This window comes from Parasteatoda tepidariorum, chromosome 8 (assembly GCF_043381705.1).
Source record: "Parasteatoda tepidariorum isolate YZ-2023 chromosome 8, CAS_Ptep_4.0, whole genome shotgun sequence".
Lineage (NCBI taxonomy): Eukaryota > Metazoa > Arthropoda > Arachnida > Araneae > Theridiidae > Parasteatoda > Parasteatoda tepidariorum.
Window position 1 is genome coordinate 25,130,003 of NC_092211.1, and position 18,103 is coordinate 25,148,105.

General features: G+C 27.6%; 1 protein-coding gene across 1 annotated transcript; it reads left to right on the forward strand.

Annotated features, from left to right (window-relative positions):
• The first annotated feature begins 403 nt into the window (after window positions 1–403).
• LOC107455065 (zinc finger protein-like 1 homolog) lies at window positions 404–17,885 on the forward strand. The gene is made up of 6 exons (XM_043039317.2): window positions 404–941; window positions 5,374–5,485; window positions 8,146–8,339; window positions 10,888–11,071; window positions 11,739–11,865; window positions 14,717–17,885. Exons 1-6 carry the CDS (start codon window positions 840–842, stop codon window positions 14,988–14,990), a joined length of 993 nt encoding a protein of 330 aa, XP_042895251.1. The 5' UTR covers window positions 404–839; the 3' UTR covers window positions 14,991–17,885.
• Window positions 17,886–18,103: the final 218 nt, after the last annotated feature.

Genomic DNA, 18,103 nt, shown 5'->3' on the forward strand with positions numbered 1-18,103 from the left:
CGTTCACAATGGTTGTCCCAGACGCAGGTGCGAATGTTTAGAAGCTGCATGTAAGGGACCATTCTCACTGACAGAGATTTTTTGTATGTGAGTGGCGCTTAGATGTTGCTGTTGTAGTTCTTTTACGTCGCACTAGAGCTGCACAATGGGCTATTGGCGACTGTCTGGGAAACATCCCTGAGGATGATCCGAAGACATACCATCGCAATTTTGATCCTCCGCAGAGGGGAGCGCTTAAGATGCATTGCTCACGCCTGCGTGAAACGCATTGACATGTGATCGCTTATTCGAATTACATACAGTGAGAATAGTGACTAATAACAAGAGTGTCCTTAAATCGAGTTGGTTGTTGTTGTTCATTTACGTCGCACTAGAGCTGCACAATGGCAACGGTTTGGGAAACATCCCTGAGGATGATCCGAAGATATGCCATCACAATTTTGATCCTCACCAGAGGGGATGGCACCCCGCTTCAGTAGCCCAACGACCTGTATGCGAAGTCGAGCACTTTACGGTAGCACAGTTTCATGAGGACCAATACCGCACACCCTCGGTCCCTACGCAGACAGATCCAAGTGGTCACCCACCCGCACACTGCCAAGTCGAACTGGATAACCAACTTTGTTTAACATTATTATGTTTTGTTTTATGGCAACACTTAGTTTGTTGTCATTATTTTTGATCATATAACTGACGTGTTTTCGAAGTTGTATGATTAAATAAAAGATTAATCAAAGGGAAGTTATGTCCTTAAATCCTATATCATTTAGCACGGATTGAAATACTAACATTTTTTCTATAGGATACGTTTCGAATTTTTTTATAAGGATTCTTTAACAATGGGGTTGTGTAAATGTCCTAAAAAGAAAGTGACAAATCAGTTTTGCTTCGAACACAGAGTTAATGTTTGTGAACACTGTATGGTTACCAATCATTCTAAGGTATACATGATTATTGTGATCGGAAGCTATTTATGTACAAAATTAAGAGTGTAAATTGTGTCTACTTTTTCTATATTCATCGACCGCACCTCAATAACATTTGTTGTTAAAGTATTGTTATCAGTATTGTAGATATTAGTTTATATTTGAATTTACATCTTAAAACAATGTATTGATTACTGTTATACTTTACTAAAATATGATTTAGAGCTTATTTATTCATAATTTAACCAATTAGTTATGATAAACTGGGTGCTAATTATATTTGGTATTGATTCGTCTTCTAATTGTTTATTTTTTCGCTTGAAGTTTTGAAAGTTAATCAGATAATATTTGAATTGTTAAATCCATTTGATCAATTTAGCTAATTGTATTTAATATTGTGTCTCAAACTCACCTCATTTGTAAATAATACAATTATTTTTATAGATTGATGAACCTCTCAAATGATGTTAGCTTTATCAACTTCCTGCTCAGTCCAATTTATTCTTCTTAATCAAATATTTTTACTCATATTAATTTTAGATGCGAAACTAAAATAGAAATCACAGAATGGGTAAAACTAGTAACAAACATTCATGTCTATTTAGATACAGATTTTTCTCAAAATAAAAAAGGGCAGGGTGCTTCCTCACTGAAAAGGGTACTTTGAGGTTTGAAAGAGCACTCACCACTGTTTAAACTTATCAAAATGTGTAATATTATGTACTAACAATGAATTTGATCCATAATTTTTAAATTACCCACTTATAGTGTTTCCTTAGTATGTTTCACAAAATAATTCTCATTCAGTATCAAAATAACAGAGAAATTTGAAACTTCTGAAAAGGAATTCAAGTTAAAGTAAAAGAAAATCTCAGTGTATAAATTTTCTTCAAAAAGTAAACTAAAAAAAAAAAAGAAAAATTATTGTTTAACAAGGTCAAAGTTTTTTTGTATTTTAAACTGAAAATTATGAGAAAATAAACATTTGAAAGTGCATTTTTAAATAAAAGGTATTTATTAAAGATAAATAAATAATGGTTAAACTCAATATGCCTCAAATGGTGTGAATATCTCTGAGGCCGAATATCATGCAAATTTTAACTGTAGGCTAAAATTAAGGAATGAAATTGAAAATTAAAGTTAGATAATTCAAAGTTGGGGTTTTGGACGTCCTAAACTGATTTTGGACAGGACACATGGGTATTACTGTCCTAAACTGTCTAAAATTGTATTAAAGTGTCCAAAACCTTGAACTTTGGTAAAAGGTAAAAATTCTATAGGTGTAACCATAGTACACACAATTATTACATGTATCGATAAATATTTGATATTTTTTGTGCAATATGCTTTAACTTATTAAAGGAAAATAATATAATATAATACAGTGTTTTCATCATAGAAAAAAAATGGGTGAGAATTTCTCACCCTTTCTCAAAAACAAGGTGAGATTTCAGAAAATTAAGTGAGATTTCTAAAAACTGAAAAAATACAAATAGACTTGAAAAAAAAAATTTCTTTCATTATAATACATTTTTAACGTCTTCTATTTTTTAAAGCATTGAATATTCTTGCTGCATCATCATAGAAGATTTTGCCTTTACTAGGTATTTGTCCATCTTACATTAGTGCATAAAAAATTTGAACGTCCTACATGAAAAAACCTTACCTGCGGTAAACACGTGGTTGTAGAGAAATGTGTTCTAAAAGGGACTCCGTGGTTCGGAAGGGTTGTGTTCTGTTGTTCGAAAAAGTTCTGAACAATACTGGTAAATAGGGAATCTAGATAACGGGGCAAATGTTGAAAATAATGAAAGATCCAGGAAGAAAAGTGAAATTGATTTTATTCTAATTGGCGTAATTCGAAGCTTTTTCCAAAATGCGAGAAATTCACGAATTTTGAAATTGATTTATAGAATGCGCGAATTTCTCGCGGTAATCATTTTTTTAATGCGAGAAAAGAAAAAAATATGCGAGAGTCTCGCGTTCTCGCGCTGTAGTGAAAACACTGATAATAGGAAAAGGTTTATAATGTTTGAAGCTCCACAATTCATTGAACAACAAAAGTGATTACCTAATCCTTTAAATATAAATATGATTTTAATACTGATAAATATTGTTTTTGCATAAGGATAAATAATGCAATATTAAAGAACAATAATATTTTTTTTTAAATGTTATAATTTCTGCATCACAGGATGACAAAAAAGATATCTATTTTAAAAAAAAAATTTTTTTAAATATAAATATATTAGTTTCAATTGGAAATACAAAATAACTAAAAAATGTATTAACAGTTTTAAAGGGCATAACACCAATTTCAGTTACTGACACACTGGTGATGTATCACCACTATGCTAAAAGAATTGAACATGAATGAAATAAAAGTATTCTTGAATAGTACTATAGATAAATAAACCTATTTATGACAAACCGAGCACTTAGTCCCTAATAGCTTAACCTATATGGTAAGGTCAAACTTCAGTTATGTACTATTGAATGAGAGGACCAATTGTACTTGATTACTGATTAATCTTCCTTTGTTTAATGTTTAAATTGAGTCAAACAATATTAATAAAACATTATTATTATGCTTTTAAAAACAAATATTCTCTTGTAGATTTAATTATCAATATGTTACTAGTTCTATGTTCATTTTACCTTTTAAAAATTGTTCAGATAAAATTGTGACATAATTTGAGTAAAAAGGTTTTGGACAGGACGGTTTAAACCATGGAATAATCCATTCTGTCCTACACCTTGCCAACCCTGAGATAATTATTAGTTACTAAATAAATCAGAAGGGAAATATTTATTAAAATAAATGGTTAAGAAAACCTTTTCTTGAAAAAATAAAATAAAAGGCAGTGTTTTTAAGGGGTGGCAGCTTCTTTTTATCGAAAAGGGCAAACAGGGTGATTTTTAAGACCAAAGGCTTACGGGAGGAAAAGCCCCTCTAAAAATGCTTAGGGAGAACACTGTTAGATATTTCAAAAATACAGAAATGGGAGAGTAAGATCTAATTTTATCTAGATCAAAAGGTCAAGCCAAATTCCCTGGAAATACATTTTTACATTATGAGTGTTTAGTCAATGAGAGAGAAGGTTAAGTCTTAAAAAGAGTTTATATGTATTTCTGGACTTCAATAAGATTGCTTGATAAGTGATTAGTTTATCAAAGTATTTGCCACATCACCATTATTGAATCTAATTAAAAATCAATGTTGTTCTATTTTTTGCCACGAAAGCTCTTAAATTATTTTACGTATGGTACAATCTCTATTACAGTATCTATTTACAATATGTTAAATTCTTAAACATTGTATACATCTATTTAAATTCATAACCCCCGTGGCGACAATGTCGCAGAACGTTACATACTTCTTGCAGAAAGATTTTTTGTTTGAGAAGTAAAATATTTTGCTTTTTTTTTTCTGCAGAAATTTTTGAAAGATTTTATCTTTTCTTCAGAATTATATTCAAGAGATGCCTTTCTTGCACATCGTAGTGGAAGAAAAGGCTTCTGCTTTTTTTTAATTCTCATTTGAAAATAAAGAATAATGAAGTAAAAAACTTGGTTTTATTTTCTGTAGAAATTTTTGTTCTATTTTTTTTTCATGCAGTTATTACTACTGATTTCCACATAGCTTTTAAAAGCCAATATTTTTAATACGATATTATTTATTACAACAACTAAATACCGAAATGAAAACACGCATTTAGTTAACCGTTTTGAAAAGTCCGAATCGTATGATTCCGCCGTCAATCTCTTTTTTCGGTAGTTACTGCTGCAAATTTCATGATTTTTTAATTTTTTTAATGTGATGAATTACAAAATGCAAAAAAGGAAATAATTAGTGTGCTATCTCGCTCGCTACAAAATGTGAGAATATTGCCCTTAATATTAAAATAAAAAAATATTATATATTCAATTAAAAAAATTATTTAATTTGATCCAATTTATTTATTGAAGTTAACGCTTCTGTGTTACTTTAAAATAGTAGCATGTATATTTGTTATTTTTAAGTATCTTGCTAAAAGATGTTAGAGAGGTATGTCGCAGAAAGCTCGTAGAAATTCTGCCACAGGGTTCATAACAAATACAAGAGACAAGGAGGCATCTGTCATTATCAGTTGTTAACGGAGAATATATGTAAATACCTTTTTTGTAAAAAGATTTTTATAAAATGTTTTAAGCTACGACATGAAAATATTACAGGAAACAATTTTTATTTGACTCTTAGATTTTTTTAAAATTTATTTTGGTATTCTAACGATATAAATTTGTTGTACTCGCATTAAAATGTCACTGGAATTCGTTAAAAAAAATTTAAAAAAGAAAAAAAAGAATCGATGCTTTAAAATATTTTTCACTCAATGTATAAGTAGCTAATATAAAACATGTCTTTTTCATAAATTTATTTATTATATGTAATTAATATTTATTTCAGTGTGTTGTCCAGTCCTATTTGCAATGGTTACAAGATAGTGACTACAATCCGAATTGTAGCATCTGCAAGACAGAATTAGCTGAGGGTGATTGCATCAGATTAACCTGTTATCGTGAGTATTTGTATTTTTGCACCAAATTAACCTGTTATCATGAGTATTTGTATTTTTGCATCAGATTAACCTGTTATCGTGAGTATTTGTATTTTTAATCAAACAGTGTTATGAAAATATTTTTAGTCCTCTAATTAACGAATTTCAGTTATGCCAAACAGTTTTGATAACTGAGAAAAAGATGTTGAGAAATGAGCAGTAAACTTTAAATCAGATATCTTGTAACAAAAGTTGATTTTCTGACAATGTGTTCGTAATTTTTCTAAGTCTTTGTCACAGAAACTTGGTGGACGCAAGTCCAAAAATAGATCAACCTCATTTCTGACATTCTGTACTGAATTGAAGATAGCGCCAATAATAAGATGTAACTGAAGGTATAAAAGGTTGAAGTTCAAAGGATCCATGTCGCAGCTATATGATGGGCATGGTAAAAGATTCAAGTCATACAAAGTCCAGCTGGTGAATGCAAGCACATATGGTATTGCATTATTTTAATGGAACAGTGCTGTTTTGCACTGGAACTCAGTTCAAATTTTTACCTGTTTCAACACGCACTAGTATTGAGCTCTTTACCTTATTGACAAAGTGCTCTTTGTGTTTATACCACAGCAATCCCACCAGATACAGAATAAGATTGTTAATCAAATAGCTCTTTCTTTGTAATGCTACGGACAAGTTTTCCGGCCTTATCCCATTTGACCTTCAGTTAGCTCATGCAGCATCCACAGATTGATCTTCTTTAAGTATATATAATGCATAGTGCGACTAATGGACATGGCACTAACGCCTAATACCTTAGCTAGCTTTCGAGTTGTTAAACGCCAATTTTCTTTTACAAGTTCATGCACACAGCTTTCATCATTATCAGTAGACTGGTCGGATCACCCTGTTTCTATAATGTCATAGTCCTTGTGTTTGAATATTTGGCACTAAACCTTCACAGCAGGGTTGCAAAAAACCCGGGTTTTTGTAGAAAAACCCAACCCGGGTGGGTTTTTCATGTTTTTATGGGGGGTTTTCAAAAGAGAGGGCAGGTATAAGTACCTTATTTTAAAAAAGCTTATTTTAATATTAATAATTAAGTTTAGTTTTATAAATTGACTTCATATAGTTAATTAATACAAATAAGTTGATGTGAAAGTCTGAAAAAAGTTTCTTCCGATATCACGATGCAAAATGTTATATGTACTCACATACATCACACATTTGAAACTTATTTTAACACAGCATTTCTTTTAATTTATATTTTAATCATAAAAAATATTTTAGGAAAATTTTTTATTTGCATAGAAAGCGAATCAATGGCACTGACTGATCAGTGGCCGTACAGTCAAATCTAGCCAGCAAATTGACTCTCCAGTCTCCAACACAATTAGTTTCTTCACTATAGGTTAATTTTTTAGGCTAAACTACATATATATTTCAATAGAATAGCTCTTTAATATAACAAAGGATAAAAAAAGAAATCAATCTTAAAAAAACCCGGTAAAACCCACTTTAGGGTGGGTTTTACTGGGTTTTTCAGAGTGGGTTTTACACAGTAAAATCCGGGCAGGTTTTATTGGACAGGTGGGTTTTTTGCAACCCTGCTTCACAGTGACTTATAGTACAATATAAGAATCTAAACAGTACACATGTTTCAGTGACATTCTGTAGCTAACTTTTTTTTCACCAGAACTAGAAATAAATGGTTATTTTTATCTGGTAGCTTGATAGTGATATTTTAAATAAGGATATTTTTTTACAGATTTCAAAATGCAGTGTTCTAAAGCAAGTCTCTTTCGAATTAATATCTTAAATGTTTATTTTTTTAGTTTAACATTTAAATTTTTATTGCTGTTCATTTTCTTGTAATATAAATTAAACCAACAGAAGCCCCTCTTGTGTAATACTAAATTTTCTATTTTTGCAATGTAAATATTAACTCTCGATTATCCTTGTTTTAAATAGTTTGTGTTAATACAGAAATGAATTAACTATTCAGAAATTTTTATGCTTTTTCATTAAGAACAGTATAAGAAAATCCCCCCTTTTTTTTACTAGAAAATGGTCAGCTTAAAGTTATACAAATTTTGGGCTACCACTGTGTCAGTTTAACCAGCATGTCTACATTTGATGAGAATCTTAAACTAACAAAAAAATTTCTCTTAGTGGTTGAGTTTGTTACCATTTTAAAACTCTTTCCTTTTTCACTATTTTGGTTTCATTTGAGAAATTGTATCTTAATTACCTTGATCAAAAATCCTTGAAGATCATTGAATTTGGAATAAAAATCACAAGAATTTTCTTTACCAGTTAACGTCCTATTTGCTTGTATTATGTTAATATTTAATATGAGTTAGTAAATGAAACCTACCATTCAACTGCAAAGGGTTAATTATAATTTTTTTTTTGTTCTTAGAAATGAACTAATAAACTCGCGTAAATTTTCTCCGATTCTCTTTACCATTGAAGTTGTTATATTATAACAGAATATAACACCTTTAATGGTTAAGAGAATGAATGGTTATCCTTTGCGAATCAAATAATTTTATTTGCTCTCAAAGAAATATTGAAAATGAAAATTTATTAGAATTACTAGATTATATGATTGGAAATTAATCAAATGAAAAATTTATGGTTTTCTTACTAAAGCGAAATTTATTTGTTTTATACTTCAGATGTCTTTCATTGGGATTGTTTGAATAAATATGCTGTTAGCTTATCACCACAAACTCGTCCTGAAGAATATGTCTGCCCTATATGCAATGTGTCGATCTTTCCTCAACCAAATGCAGTGTCACCAGTGGCAGATGCATTACGCAATGTACTCATGGGAGTTAATTGGGCCAGAGCAGGCTTAGGATATCCTGCAGTAAGTTTGTGGCCTAATTTTCTATATTTTTATCTTAGTGTACGGGTGCACAACCTGCTATTTTTGAATGTGTGTGTCTGTGCCTTTCACCAAAAAATTAATTTTAGAAAAGTAGAAAATTAAAATAAGAGGTTTTACTGTTTATTAAACTACGTATGATTTCAATAAACTTTATAAAAACATCGAAATTCGAAATATTCAAATTGCAAAATGCATAAATGCGCAACATGCTCCAGTTAACGTGTGTGTTCCTGCCTTTCACCAAAAATTTTATTTAGAAAATTATAAAATTAAGACTCTTTACTATTTATTAAGCTAATTTCAGTAAATTTAGAAAAAATATGGAAATATTCAAAGTGCAGAGACACTAATTGTAGGTGCCAAAAATTCAAATCTTTTGGCATTTTGTTTCCTTTTAATGCTTTCGAAACAAATTTAGTTCAAGTATATTTAGAAAGATGTAAGAGTAATATATATAGATGTAAGAGTAATATATATACAATATATAATATATATACAATATATAATATACATATATATATATATGCTACATTTTAGATTTTCAAATTCATGACTTTCCATGACTAATTCCAAGAATTTTTCATGACTTAACGAAGATACTATTTTCTCCTACAAAAGCACAACAATAAATTTAAAAAAGTATTATAATAACATTCATTGAAATGATAGGTATAATGTTATCAAACATCTTCATATTTATAGATTTTCAATTTAGAAAACGGAGTAAAGAAAGAGTTGAAGCAATAAAATACAAAAACTGAAAAAAATACGAAAGCAAATAATTTTTTCTTTTCTTTTTCTCTGCAGGATTACATTCTAAAGATACTTTTCTTGTTCATCTGAAAGGAAAGAAAGACTCCTGATATTTCTGTTCTCATTTCGTAATAAAAAAATTCGCCAATGACTGGTTTGCTTCAGTTAAAATTTTAAATTGATAAAATAATAAACAAAAATTCTGAAATCACAGACAACGATGTTTTTCTTTCATTTTTTGAAAGAACACCATAATTTTTAAAGAATACGGTAAAAACTTTTTATATTTTAATCAAAAATGACAGTGAGTGGAGATTTTGTTACAAATTTAATTATTCGGAACACTATGAAATTGGAGAGAGGGGGGTAATTCAATTTTAAAAATTAGATTTTTCGGTGACCTAAAAAAAAATAGTTATAATCAGGACATATCATGACAAATTTTGTTCAATACCGAAATTCATGATTTTTCATGACTTTCCAGGTGCACAGATACCCTGTATATAAACAACAAAAAATAATTAAATTAACTATTAATAAAAATTTTAACAGAACTTACATCATTTGTTTTGATTTTAACAAAATAGTTTATTTAAAAAGACCAAGTATGCAAATAATTCTTGTTTTAATTTGAGTATATTATCCATTTACTTTGTCTTTTAATTTTTAAGAGATATTATGCATGCTCTTACTATACCAAAGGAATAGTTTAGATATTATCAATTGATATAAGAAATTAATTCATAGTAACCTCTGAAAAATAAACATTTTTTCTTCTTCTTTTCCCCTGTTCCTTAAAAAGGGTGTGCAGTGTACATCTCAGTTTTAGTTCATTTACTGTATCTTGTTTTAAGTGTGAAGCATTTAAAATAAAAGGTTATGCAGTGTGGAATCTGTTATAATTCTTTCATATTTTTTATATCTTATTTTACGTGTGAAACATTGAAAACAAGAGTCTAAAAGCCAAACATTTTTTTTCATTGTCTCTTTCCCAAAAATGGATGTGCAGTGTGCATCTCTCTTTTACATTTTCTGTAGCTTGTTTTAAATTACTTATGATGCATGATAATATTATTCTTATTCTGTTTTGTTAATTATTTATAATTTTTTTCCACAGAAATCTTTAAATGATAGTCATTATAAAAAAGCTTAAAAAAGTGGTATCTTCTGCTTAAAATTTTTTTTATTTTATTTATCATCTAAAAATTGCATACTTTCTAAACTTTTACTTGTAAAATAAATTTTATTTTTTTTATTTTAAAAATTTTCTTATTTATATTTTTAAAATATATATTTATAATTTTTTAGTTTTAACTTTTTGCTATAATAAAATTACTGTAGAGCAGAAAGAAATCAAGGAATTTTTTCAATTTTTTCTATCAGGAAATTTCATTAAGCTGCACAAAAAGTCAGAAAAATAAGTTAATTTGAATTTAATGTACCTAAAAGCCATAATTTTTTCTGAAAAGAATTGATCATGCGTAGTAGTATACATTTTTTTTTTTTTACTAAAAATTGTTTATTTATATTTAAAATTGCAAGTTTAAATGATATGTAATATTTATTTACAGGAACTGAAAGATGTAATTTATGCCACCAGTTTTTTTTTTTTTTTTTTTTTTTTTTTTTTTTAAGTAGAAAAATTTGATAAAATTATTCTGAAAAAGTCAGTAAATTTTTTCTCAGTGTTTCATTCTAACCTGCATTATCAGTTATTTAAAGCCATTAAATGCTTTAAAAACACTCAAAATCTAATATGTGTTTAAATTTTCAGTTAGAAAGTAGCCTCTTAGATGAAAATCCTCATTCCAATAGTATGCAGTTTTCATCTCTAAGAACTCCAAATGACCTTCCTTTAGAAAGTCCAAAAAAGCCAGCTCCTATTAATATATCTAATTCTGCTAACCATCCAAGCATTGACAGTGTTCGACCTGAACCTTATGGAGCAGCTTATACTGGTAATATAATCTTAATTTTTTGAATAATATTTTTATAGTCTTATTTTTTTTAATTATGTATAATTTGTAATATTATCAAAGGAATCTCATGAATGAATTAAATTTGAATATTACATTTACTTTGCAAAAAATACAATATATATATAGCAGTGTTCTTCCGAAGTGTTTAGAAGGACAGCCTGCACTTTGATGCACCCTCTTTACCCTTTTTGTAAAAGTAAACCATCACCCCATAATAACACTGTTAAAATTATAAATATGCAGTGGTAAAATTATCTGTGTTTATAGGTTTAATTCTGATTGCTATTATAAATATTTATTTTGTTAGATTATTCTCAACTGGTTTAATTTTTATAAGTTTCTCTTTTTTTCAGGGGTGTTTTAATTGATTTTTCAAGTAATTTTAAAATTGTTTTTTAAATACCTTTTTTTTTTAAAAAAAACAAATTTGCTTCCTTAAATGTTTATAAACTACAAATTTTCATAATGACTAAGAATATGCTACTTGTTATTAAATTAGTTATTTCTTATATTTTAGCTTTGCTTTAATGTTCGATTTATGTTAAATTACTCTCTTAAAATGACTGTTTCTTTGAGTAATAAGACTTTATTTCTATGTTTCTTCGATTATATATTTATGTACTTTAAAAAAAAAAACTCTTTTTAGGCTACACAAATGCTAGAAAAGTGTATGATTCAACTGAACATGGACACTACAGGCCACCACAAACTGATCATGATGAAGACAAGTATAAAAGGCGATCCCTATTTGAACGATTAAATAGATGGTTCAAGTATGCTAGTATTTAAATTCCAATGTTTTTTTTTATTTAAGATGTATATGATGTTTGTAAAGATTGAATTACTAATTTCAGGCTCAATGCCATTGCAAAATATTGAATAAGCATTTTTTATAAAGACATACCTTTATTTTTATAAACTTATATGCTTATAAACTTATAATCTAGGTATACCAGGTGGTATATCAATGTAGAAAGAAAATGCATGGTTGTCAACTTTCATCTTAATAATAACAGCAGCACTCAGCCCAATACTTGATCCCTTTGAATCTTACCAGTGTACTGCTGTGGCCAGAAATTTTATTTGAAGGGGGTAAATTATGATAGAGCTATATCCAATTCTACATGCAATATAAGATCTTAAAAAAATAAATTGAATTACTAATAGAAAAAAACATAAAAATAAAGTTTGAAAATTATTGTATGATAATCATTTTACACAGCATGAAGATATGAATATATTAAAGTTGATACATCATATTGATTAATAAGTTCTTTCAATTGACATCTAACTGATCTTATACATGATAACAGCATATTAAAATTATATTTTAATGGTATATTTAACTTGCATCTTTACTGAGAAAAAAACTACAGGTATTAATAGTAATTTTTATAAAAATTTTCAAGCTTTATAATTATTACTTTACTACAACTGTATAAGGTCTTTAACAATTACAATACGATTTGGAAATTATCGATATGTTACGTAACTAACTCACCTTTTCCTTAACCCCTTGGGTGTAAGTTCCATTTTTTTCAGCTCTTAGTTTCCTTGCACAAAAAAAGAAAAGAAAAGAATTTTGATTAAATTATCTTTGAAAACCCAAAAAACCTGAATCCACTGCAGCATTCAACCTTGCCATACATAATCCAATATAAATTCTTCAAATATTATAATACTTGACCACTTTGGTCAGTTGACCTATATTGCCAAAAACTGAATTTTTCTCATAAGGTGAGAAGGAACGAACCCCACGTAACCTGACGACCTGTTGATCTTGTATATTGATAACTAAAATAAGCCTAATTTGTATGTGGGTGTAATTGAATACTATATGAAATCTTGGCCAGTAAAATCCTTAATCAGACAATTTTCAATTTATTATGTTATTAAAATTTCAGTGAATTCATGAATTAGTTTTGAAAGCTAACAAAACTCCTAAGTAAGTTGACTGTATGGTTTGTACAGTTGTAAGAAAATAACAAATTTTAAAATGCTGAAATAAATATAATATTAAGTTTACTTTCTGCAAATAAGTTCTTTTGCTTTGATATTTTAAGAAGTAATTTATAATAAAAACTGACATGCTTACTTTCAAAATATGCATATTAGTTTTTTTTTTCAATGAAACTAATCGGTTTTGATATTAATTTATACAACAAATTGTAATTATTTTAGTAATTAATATAATTTCTTAAGTGTACTATACTATTATAGGATCTTTTCTCAAACTAAAATTTCAAAATCATGTTTAAAGATTTATATTTATTTTGATTGGTGATACAGACGTGCCAACTCTCCCGCATTTTGCGGGAGTCTCCCGAATTTTGAGTTATTCTCCCGCCCTCCGGAATTGATTAAAAAAACTCCCGAATTTTACTGCAATCGACGGCCAAACTCAAAATTACCTAATTTTTCCGCGATTGCGGAAGTTTTGTTTTTCTTTCAAGGTGAATTCTATCCCCTCTTATCGANATATGAATACGGTGATATAAAAGATGATGATAAAAAAATGTCTCAAACTCCTTCTATAAGTTGATCACTAAAACTATGTGCTTTAAAGTGCTCAAATAACACATTTTATCTTAGCATGTAAAAAAATTAGAAAATTTTATTAATTATATGATTTTATGGTATCTTAATTTCCAAGTATATTAAGTAGATTGCCAATTTTTAAGGGTCACCTTCAGACACAAAAGTGATTTTCATTCCACCATGTTAACCTATGGAGAAAATATGATTATAATATCCTTATTTATTCAGCGACTAATTAATGTTTTTGACTTATTTTTGTTTCATTCTATTCATTGAATTGCGTTCTATTGAACTTATTTACCAAATTTAAAGTTTTAAGATCATAAGCATTTAAGATTTAAATTACTTTAAATTTTAAAAAAATTTTAAAATTACAACTTTGAAATATAAAAGTTGGTAACTGAGTGCATTAAAAGATATTTCAATGAATAAAAAAAAAGTATTCCAAAATAATAATTAGTGAATAATTAAAGACATTATGGACCGATAATTCTATGTAAGTTAAAATAGAAGAAGCAGTATCCCTTTATTGTCTGGAAAAGGCCCTTTACAGGGTGCGTAGCGTTTTTAAAAAGTGCTTATTTTCTTATTTTAAAAGCCCTTAAAGGTGCTTTTTTATTGGGTGTTTTGTAAAAGTGCTTAATTTTCCTTTTTTCAAAATGAGATTTTTCCTTTACCTTGTTGATTTTTGCTACGAATTGTGCAAAAAGACACAGTTCACATTGTTCTATTCAACGTTTTCACAATTAATTCAAACCCAATAAATCCACTTTGGCGTATTGTCAGTCCATAGTGTATGAAAACGCCATTCGTTTTACATGATTCAAAATTTCATGATTTTTGGCAATAGTCAAAAACAATGCCAAAAAGTTTATTTTTTTCGACATGTAGGTTAAAAAAAAAAAAAATTAAAACCGTCAATTGTCAAAAACTTTCCAACCTTGCCTAGTTATGATATTTTTTTAAAGTGCTTAAAGATATTTTTTTGAGTGCTTGAAAAATGCTTATTTTTTGTTGAATAATTTCGCTAAGCACGCTGCTTTAGCATTATGAAGAACTAGATTAAAATTTTTTATTACCTTGCAGATCTCAATCACACACTGGTAAACACAGAAAAAGAGATCCCAGCATTATTTACAAGAGGTGGATGATTATTATAGTTCTTGGTCTCATCGCTCTCTGTACTCTCTGCATATTGTTTTTGAAATGGGGACGAGCAAATGCTGATTCAGATCCTCTTCTTGATCCCCACTATAATCCAAATATTCGTGTTGAAGACATAGCCATTGAATCACATTCTGTGGCTGCTGAAGTGGAGAAGTTGAAGAAAGTGAATATTAAAGAACTTTTGCCTGCATAGTAATATCATATTATTTAGTTCTAGTAAAAATGGTTTCTGTCATATTTAAATATTTCACAAAATGCACATATTTTTGATTTCTGAAAAGTTTAAAAATTTGCATGTATAGCAGCTAATTCAAAGATATAAATTTTGTAATATAAAGCATTCCGTTGACTGTATTTAATACATATTGAAAATAAAAAGGGGAAAAAAATGTATAATAAATCTTTTTAGAATCTCATTATTTCGTTTATAAATTTATATATCAATTGTTTAAAAATAACCTTTTTAAATTAGTTCATAGTAAGACTTGTATTTTAAATAATGATATTTTAAACTTAGGGATAATGCAGCATTTGGTTTTAAAAATCTGTAGTTTAGTCATAAAATTAATAAATTTACTTGTATATTTTTTTAATTTTATTTAATTACATAATTTCAAGATTGTTAAATGACAACGAATTCACCATTGAAAATGTGTCTTAAAAGTAATTTTGATAAAATATTCTGCGCTTAATTTTTCATATATAGTACTAAAGACAGTACTAAGTAAAAAAAAGCTTGAAAAATTCTAAAGGCAGTCAATACTTCATGTCAAGTAAAATAAAGTCACCCCTTATTACATAAAGAAATCTATTATTTAGCTATTCCTCAACAATCATTCCAAATGCAGTGAGTAAGATTAATTAAGGTTAAATAATTTGTTAAAAGTTAAAACTTAGCTCATTTTAAACACCAACATATTATGGTGAACGTGGCCTTCAACGCTTATTGAAAGTTAAAGTAATGTATGGTTTAGAAAGCAGTATATGAATGTGAAAGTAATAAATGGTATTATATGGTTAGCATCTATTTTAAAATATTTAATTTTCTGAGAAAAAGATTTAATGAATATATGTTTATTTAAGAAGAAGCTAGAGGAATAACTGTACATTTTTGAGTTAAATGATAAAGAACTAAAAAATTTGTAGGACGCAGTAGTAATGAAGTTACAGTAGCTTCAAATTTAATTTTTAAGGAGGGATAGCTACATTGGCATTCAAAGAAATATGAATTAACTTTATCGATATTTTTATGGGAACATCATCTAAATAATATTTAAAATTTACTTTTTTTCCAAAATGTAATTTTAATTTGAAGAAAATTAACATCTTTTTCATCCTCAAAGTTATTGAGTTTAATGTATACAAAAATCATGGAGGTAAAATATTATTGATCTTTAGTTTAACCCTTCAGTGCATAAATTTGACTTGAAACTTAATTCATTTTTTAAATTCTTTTATTTTCTATAGTTCTAATTAGTTATAGATTTCATTGTTCTGTAAAAAAAAATCGCTCTTGCAAATAGTGAAGCTTAAAGTTGTTTTATATTTGCCGTTTTCGATTGTTATTAAATGTATAATTTCATATTTGATCGCTTATTATTATTCATTTTACATTTTGCTGTTTGCTAAAGTTCTATGAAAAGTATTAGTTAAAAGAAATATTCCCCCTCGTAAAATCTGGTTAAACTCATGGTTCTCAAATTACTTTTTGTACTTCATGGTGCATAGGCTTCAAAACTGACGAATTGCTATTTTAATGTGATTACTTCATCTAATTTGGTTTTTGTTTTTATGTTTTGGTTAGAATAATTATCTTTTAATGAGACATAAAATTTAAATTGGTTATTGTATTTTTACTTTTAAAAATAGCATATCAAATTGAAATAGGCAATTTACTTTACTGTGATTGCTTAAGATACTTTTTCAATCTATTAATTTAAAATGCTAACATTTAAATTCTGCTCCATATTGGTTTTAAAAAAAATTTCTATGTAGAATCAGAAAAAGAATGTGTTAATGTTATAATTTTCTTTTTTAAGAAAAGTAAAATATTTAAGTTGACTTTTTTTCTTTATTGCATTTCATGCTATTACATAATAGAGGGTTGTTTGACATAATAAAAGTTACTTATATTGTTTTATTCAAAATTAACCTTTTATATAAATTCATTATGCTCTATTGCCTATCATAATATTTAACATAGTTTTAAATATCAAAAATGCACATTTATTATTAAAGTGCCATAATTAATATTTTAATTAATTTTTGTGGTGTTATGATATAGCTGATGAACTGTAGCAAAATGTAAATAAGAAGTTAGAACAAATGTATTTAAAAAATTTAGTTATTTTATTTGTTACATGATTTTTTAGAAGCTTTATTTTATTTTTTTAAACTATTATGATCATTTTCTTAAAAGATTATGATTATTTCAATTTACAGCCCCAAAACTAATTTTGATATTGTAGTCCTAAATCAAGCTTATATTATATTTATTTATATGTATATATATTATAAATAACATGCTTGATTTCATATATTTGTGTACTTTATATAATTTTACTAGTCTCTACATTGTATGGTTATTGTATGATTTTATTTAAGGTTAACCAATTTACGCTTAACAGAATTCAAAGTTACTGTTATTGTGTTTGGTTATATATCTCACTTTTTAAAATGCTCTACTAATATCATTTAAATTCCTCTTCTTACATTTTAATTAATTTGTTGATTGAATTAATTTTGAAAATAGTTGTAAATGAATGAAAGTTAAACACAACAATTCGAGAAAACGAATGGTTCAACCTATGATTGCTAGGGATGCATTTTGCTACACATCTGTTCCAGGTTACCTGTTAAAATTCAAGCTTCTAAAATTAAAAGATATCAAGATGGTTAATGCATATAAAAGAAAATGAAATTATACATGTTTCATAAATATTTAAATAGTTTCTTTTGAATTGGATTAACCTTTATTAAAGTCATTGGTTGAAATAAAACGTCACGTTTGTAATACTTTCACTAATTTTTGTTGCTGCATTTTGATATTGTTATCAGTATAAATAATAAATAATTAATTTGTGATTTTTTTTCATTGCTTTACTGCTGGGAATTATTTTCTCTTAAAATTTTAATAAATGAAGGTATTATATTAAAAGTGCTAATTTTTAATAAAATCAATTTCTATTATCGACAGCAACTGAGCACGAAAGGTAATAGTAAATACAATTTTATTGCTGCATTTTCAAGTGAGTTTTATCTTAATTTATGTGAACAAGGTACAGCATGTAGACTATTTGTACAGAT

Bases quoted from the DNA above. Each gene is read 5' to 3' on its own strand.
- LOC107455065 (XM_043039317.2), top strand. From the start codon at position 840: ATGGGGTTGTGTAAATGTCCTAAAAAGAAAGTGACAAATCAGTTTTGC. The intron at 942-5,373 runs GTATACATGATT...TATTTATTTCAG, and splicing joins TGGTTACCAATCATTCTAAG to TGTGTTGTCCAGTCCTATTT. The intron at 11,866-14,716 runs GTATGCTAGTAT...ATTACCTTGCAG, and splicing joins CGATTAAATAGATGGTTCAA to ATCTCAATCACACACTGGTA.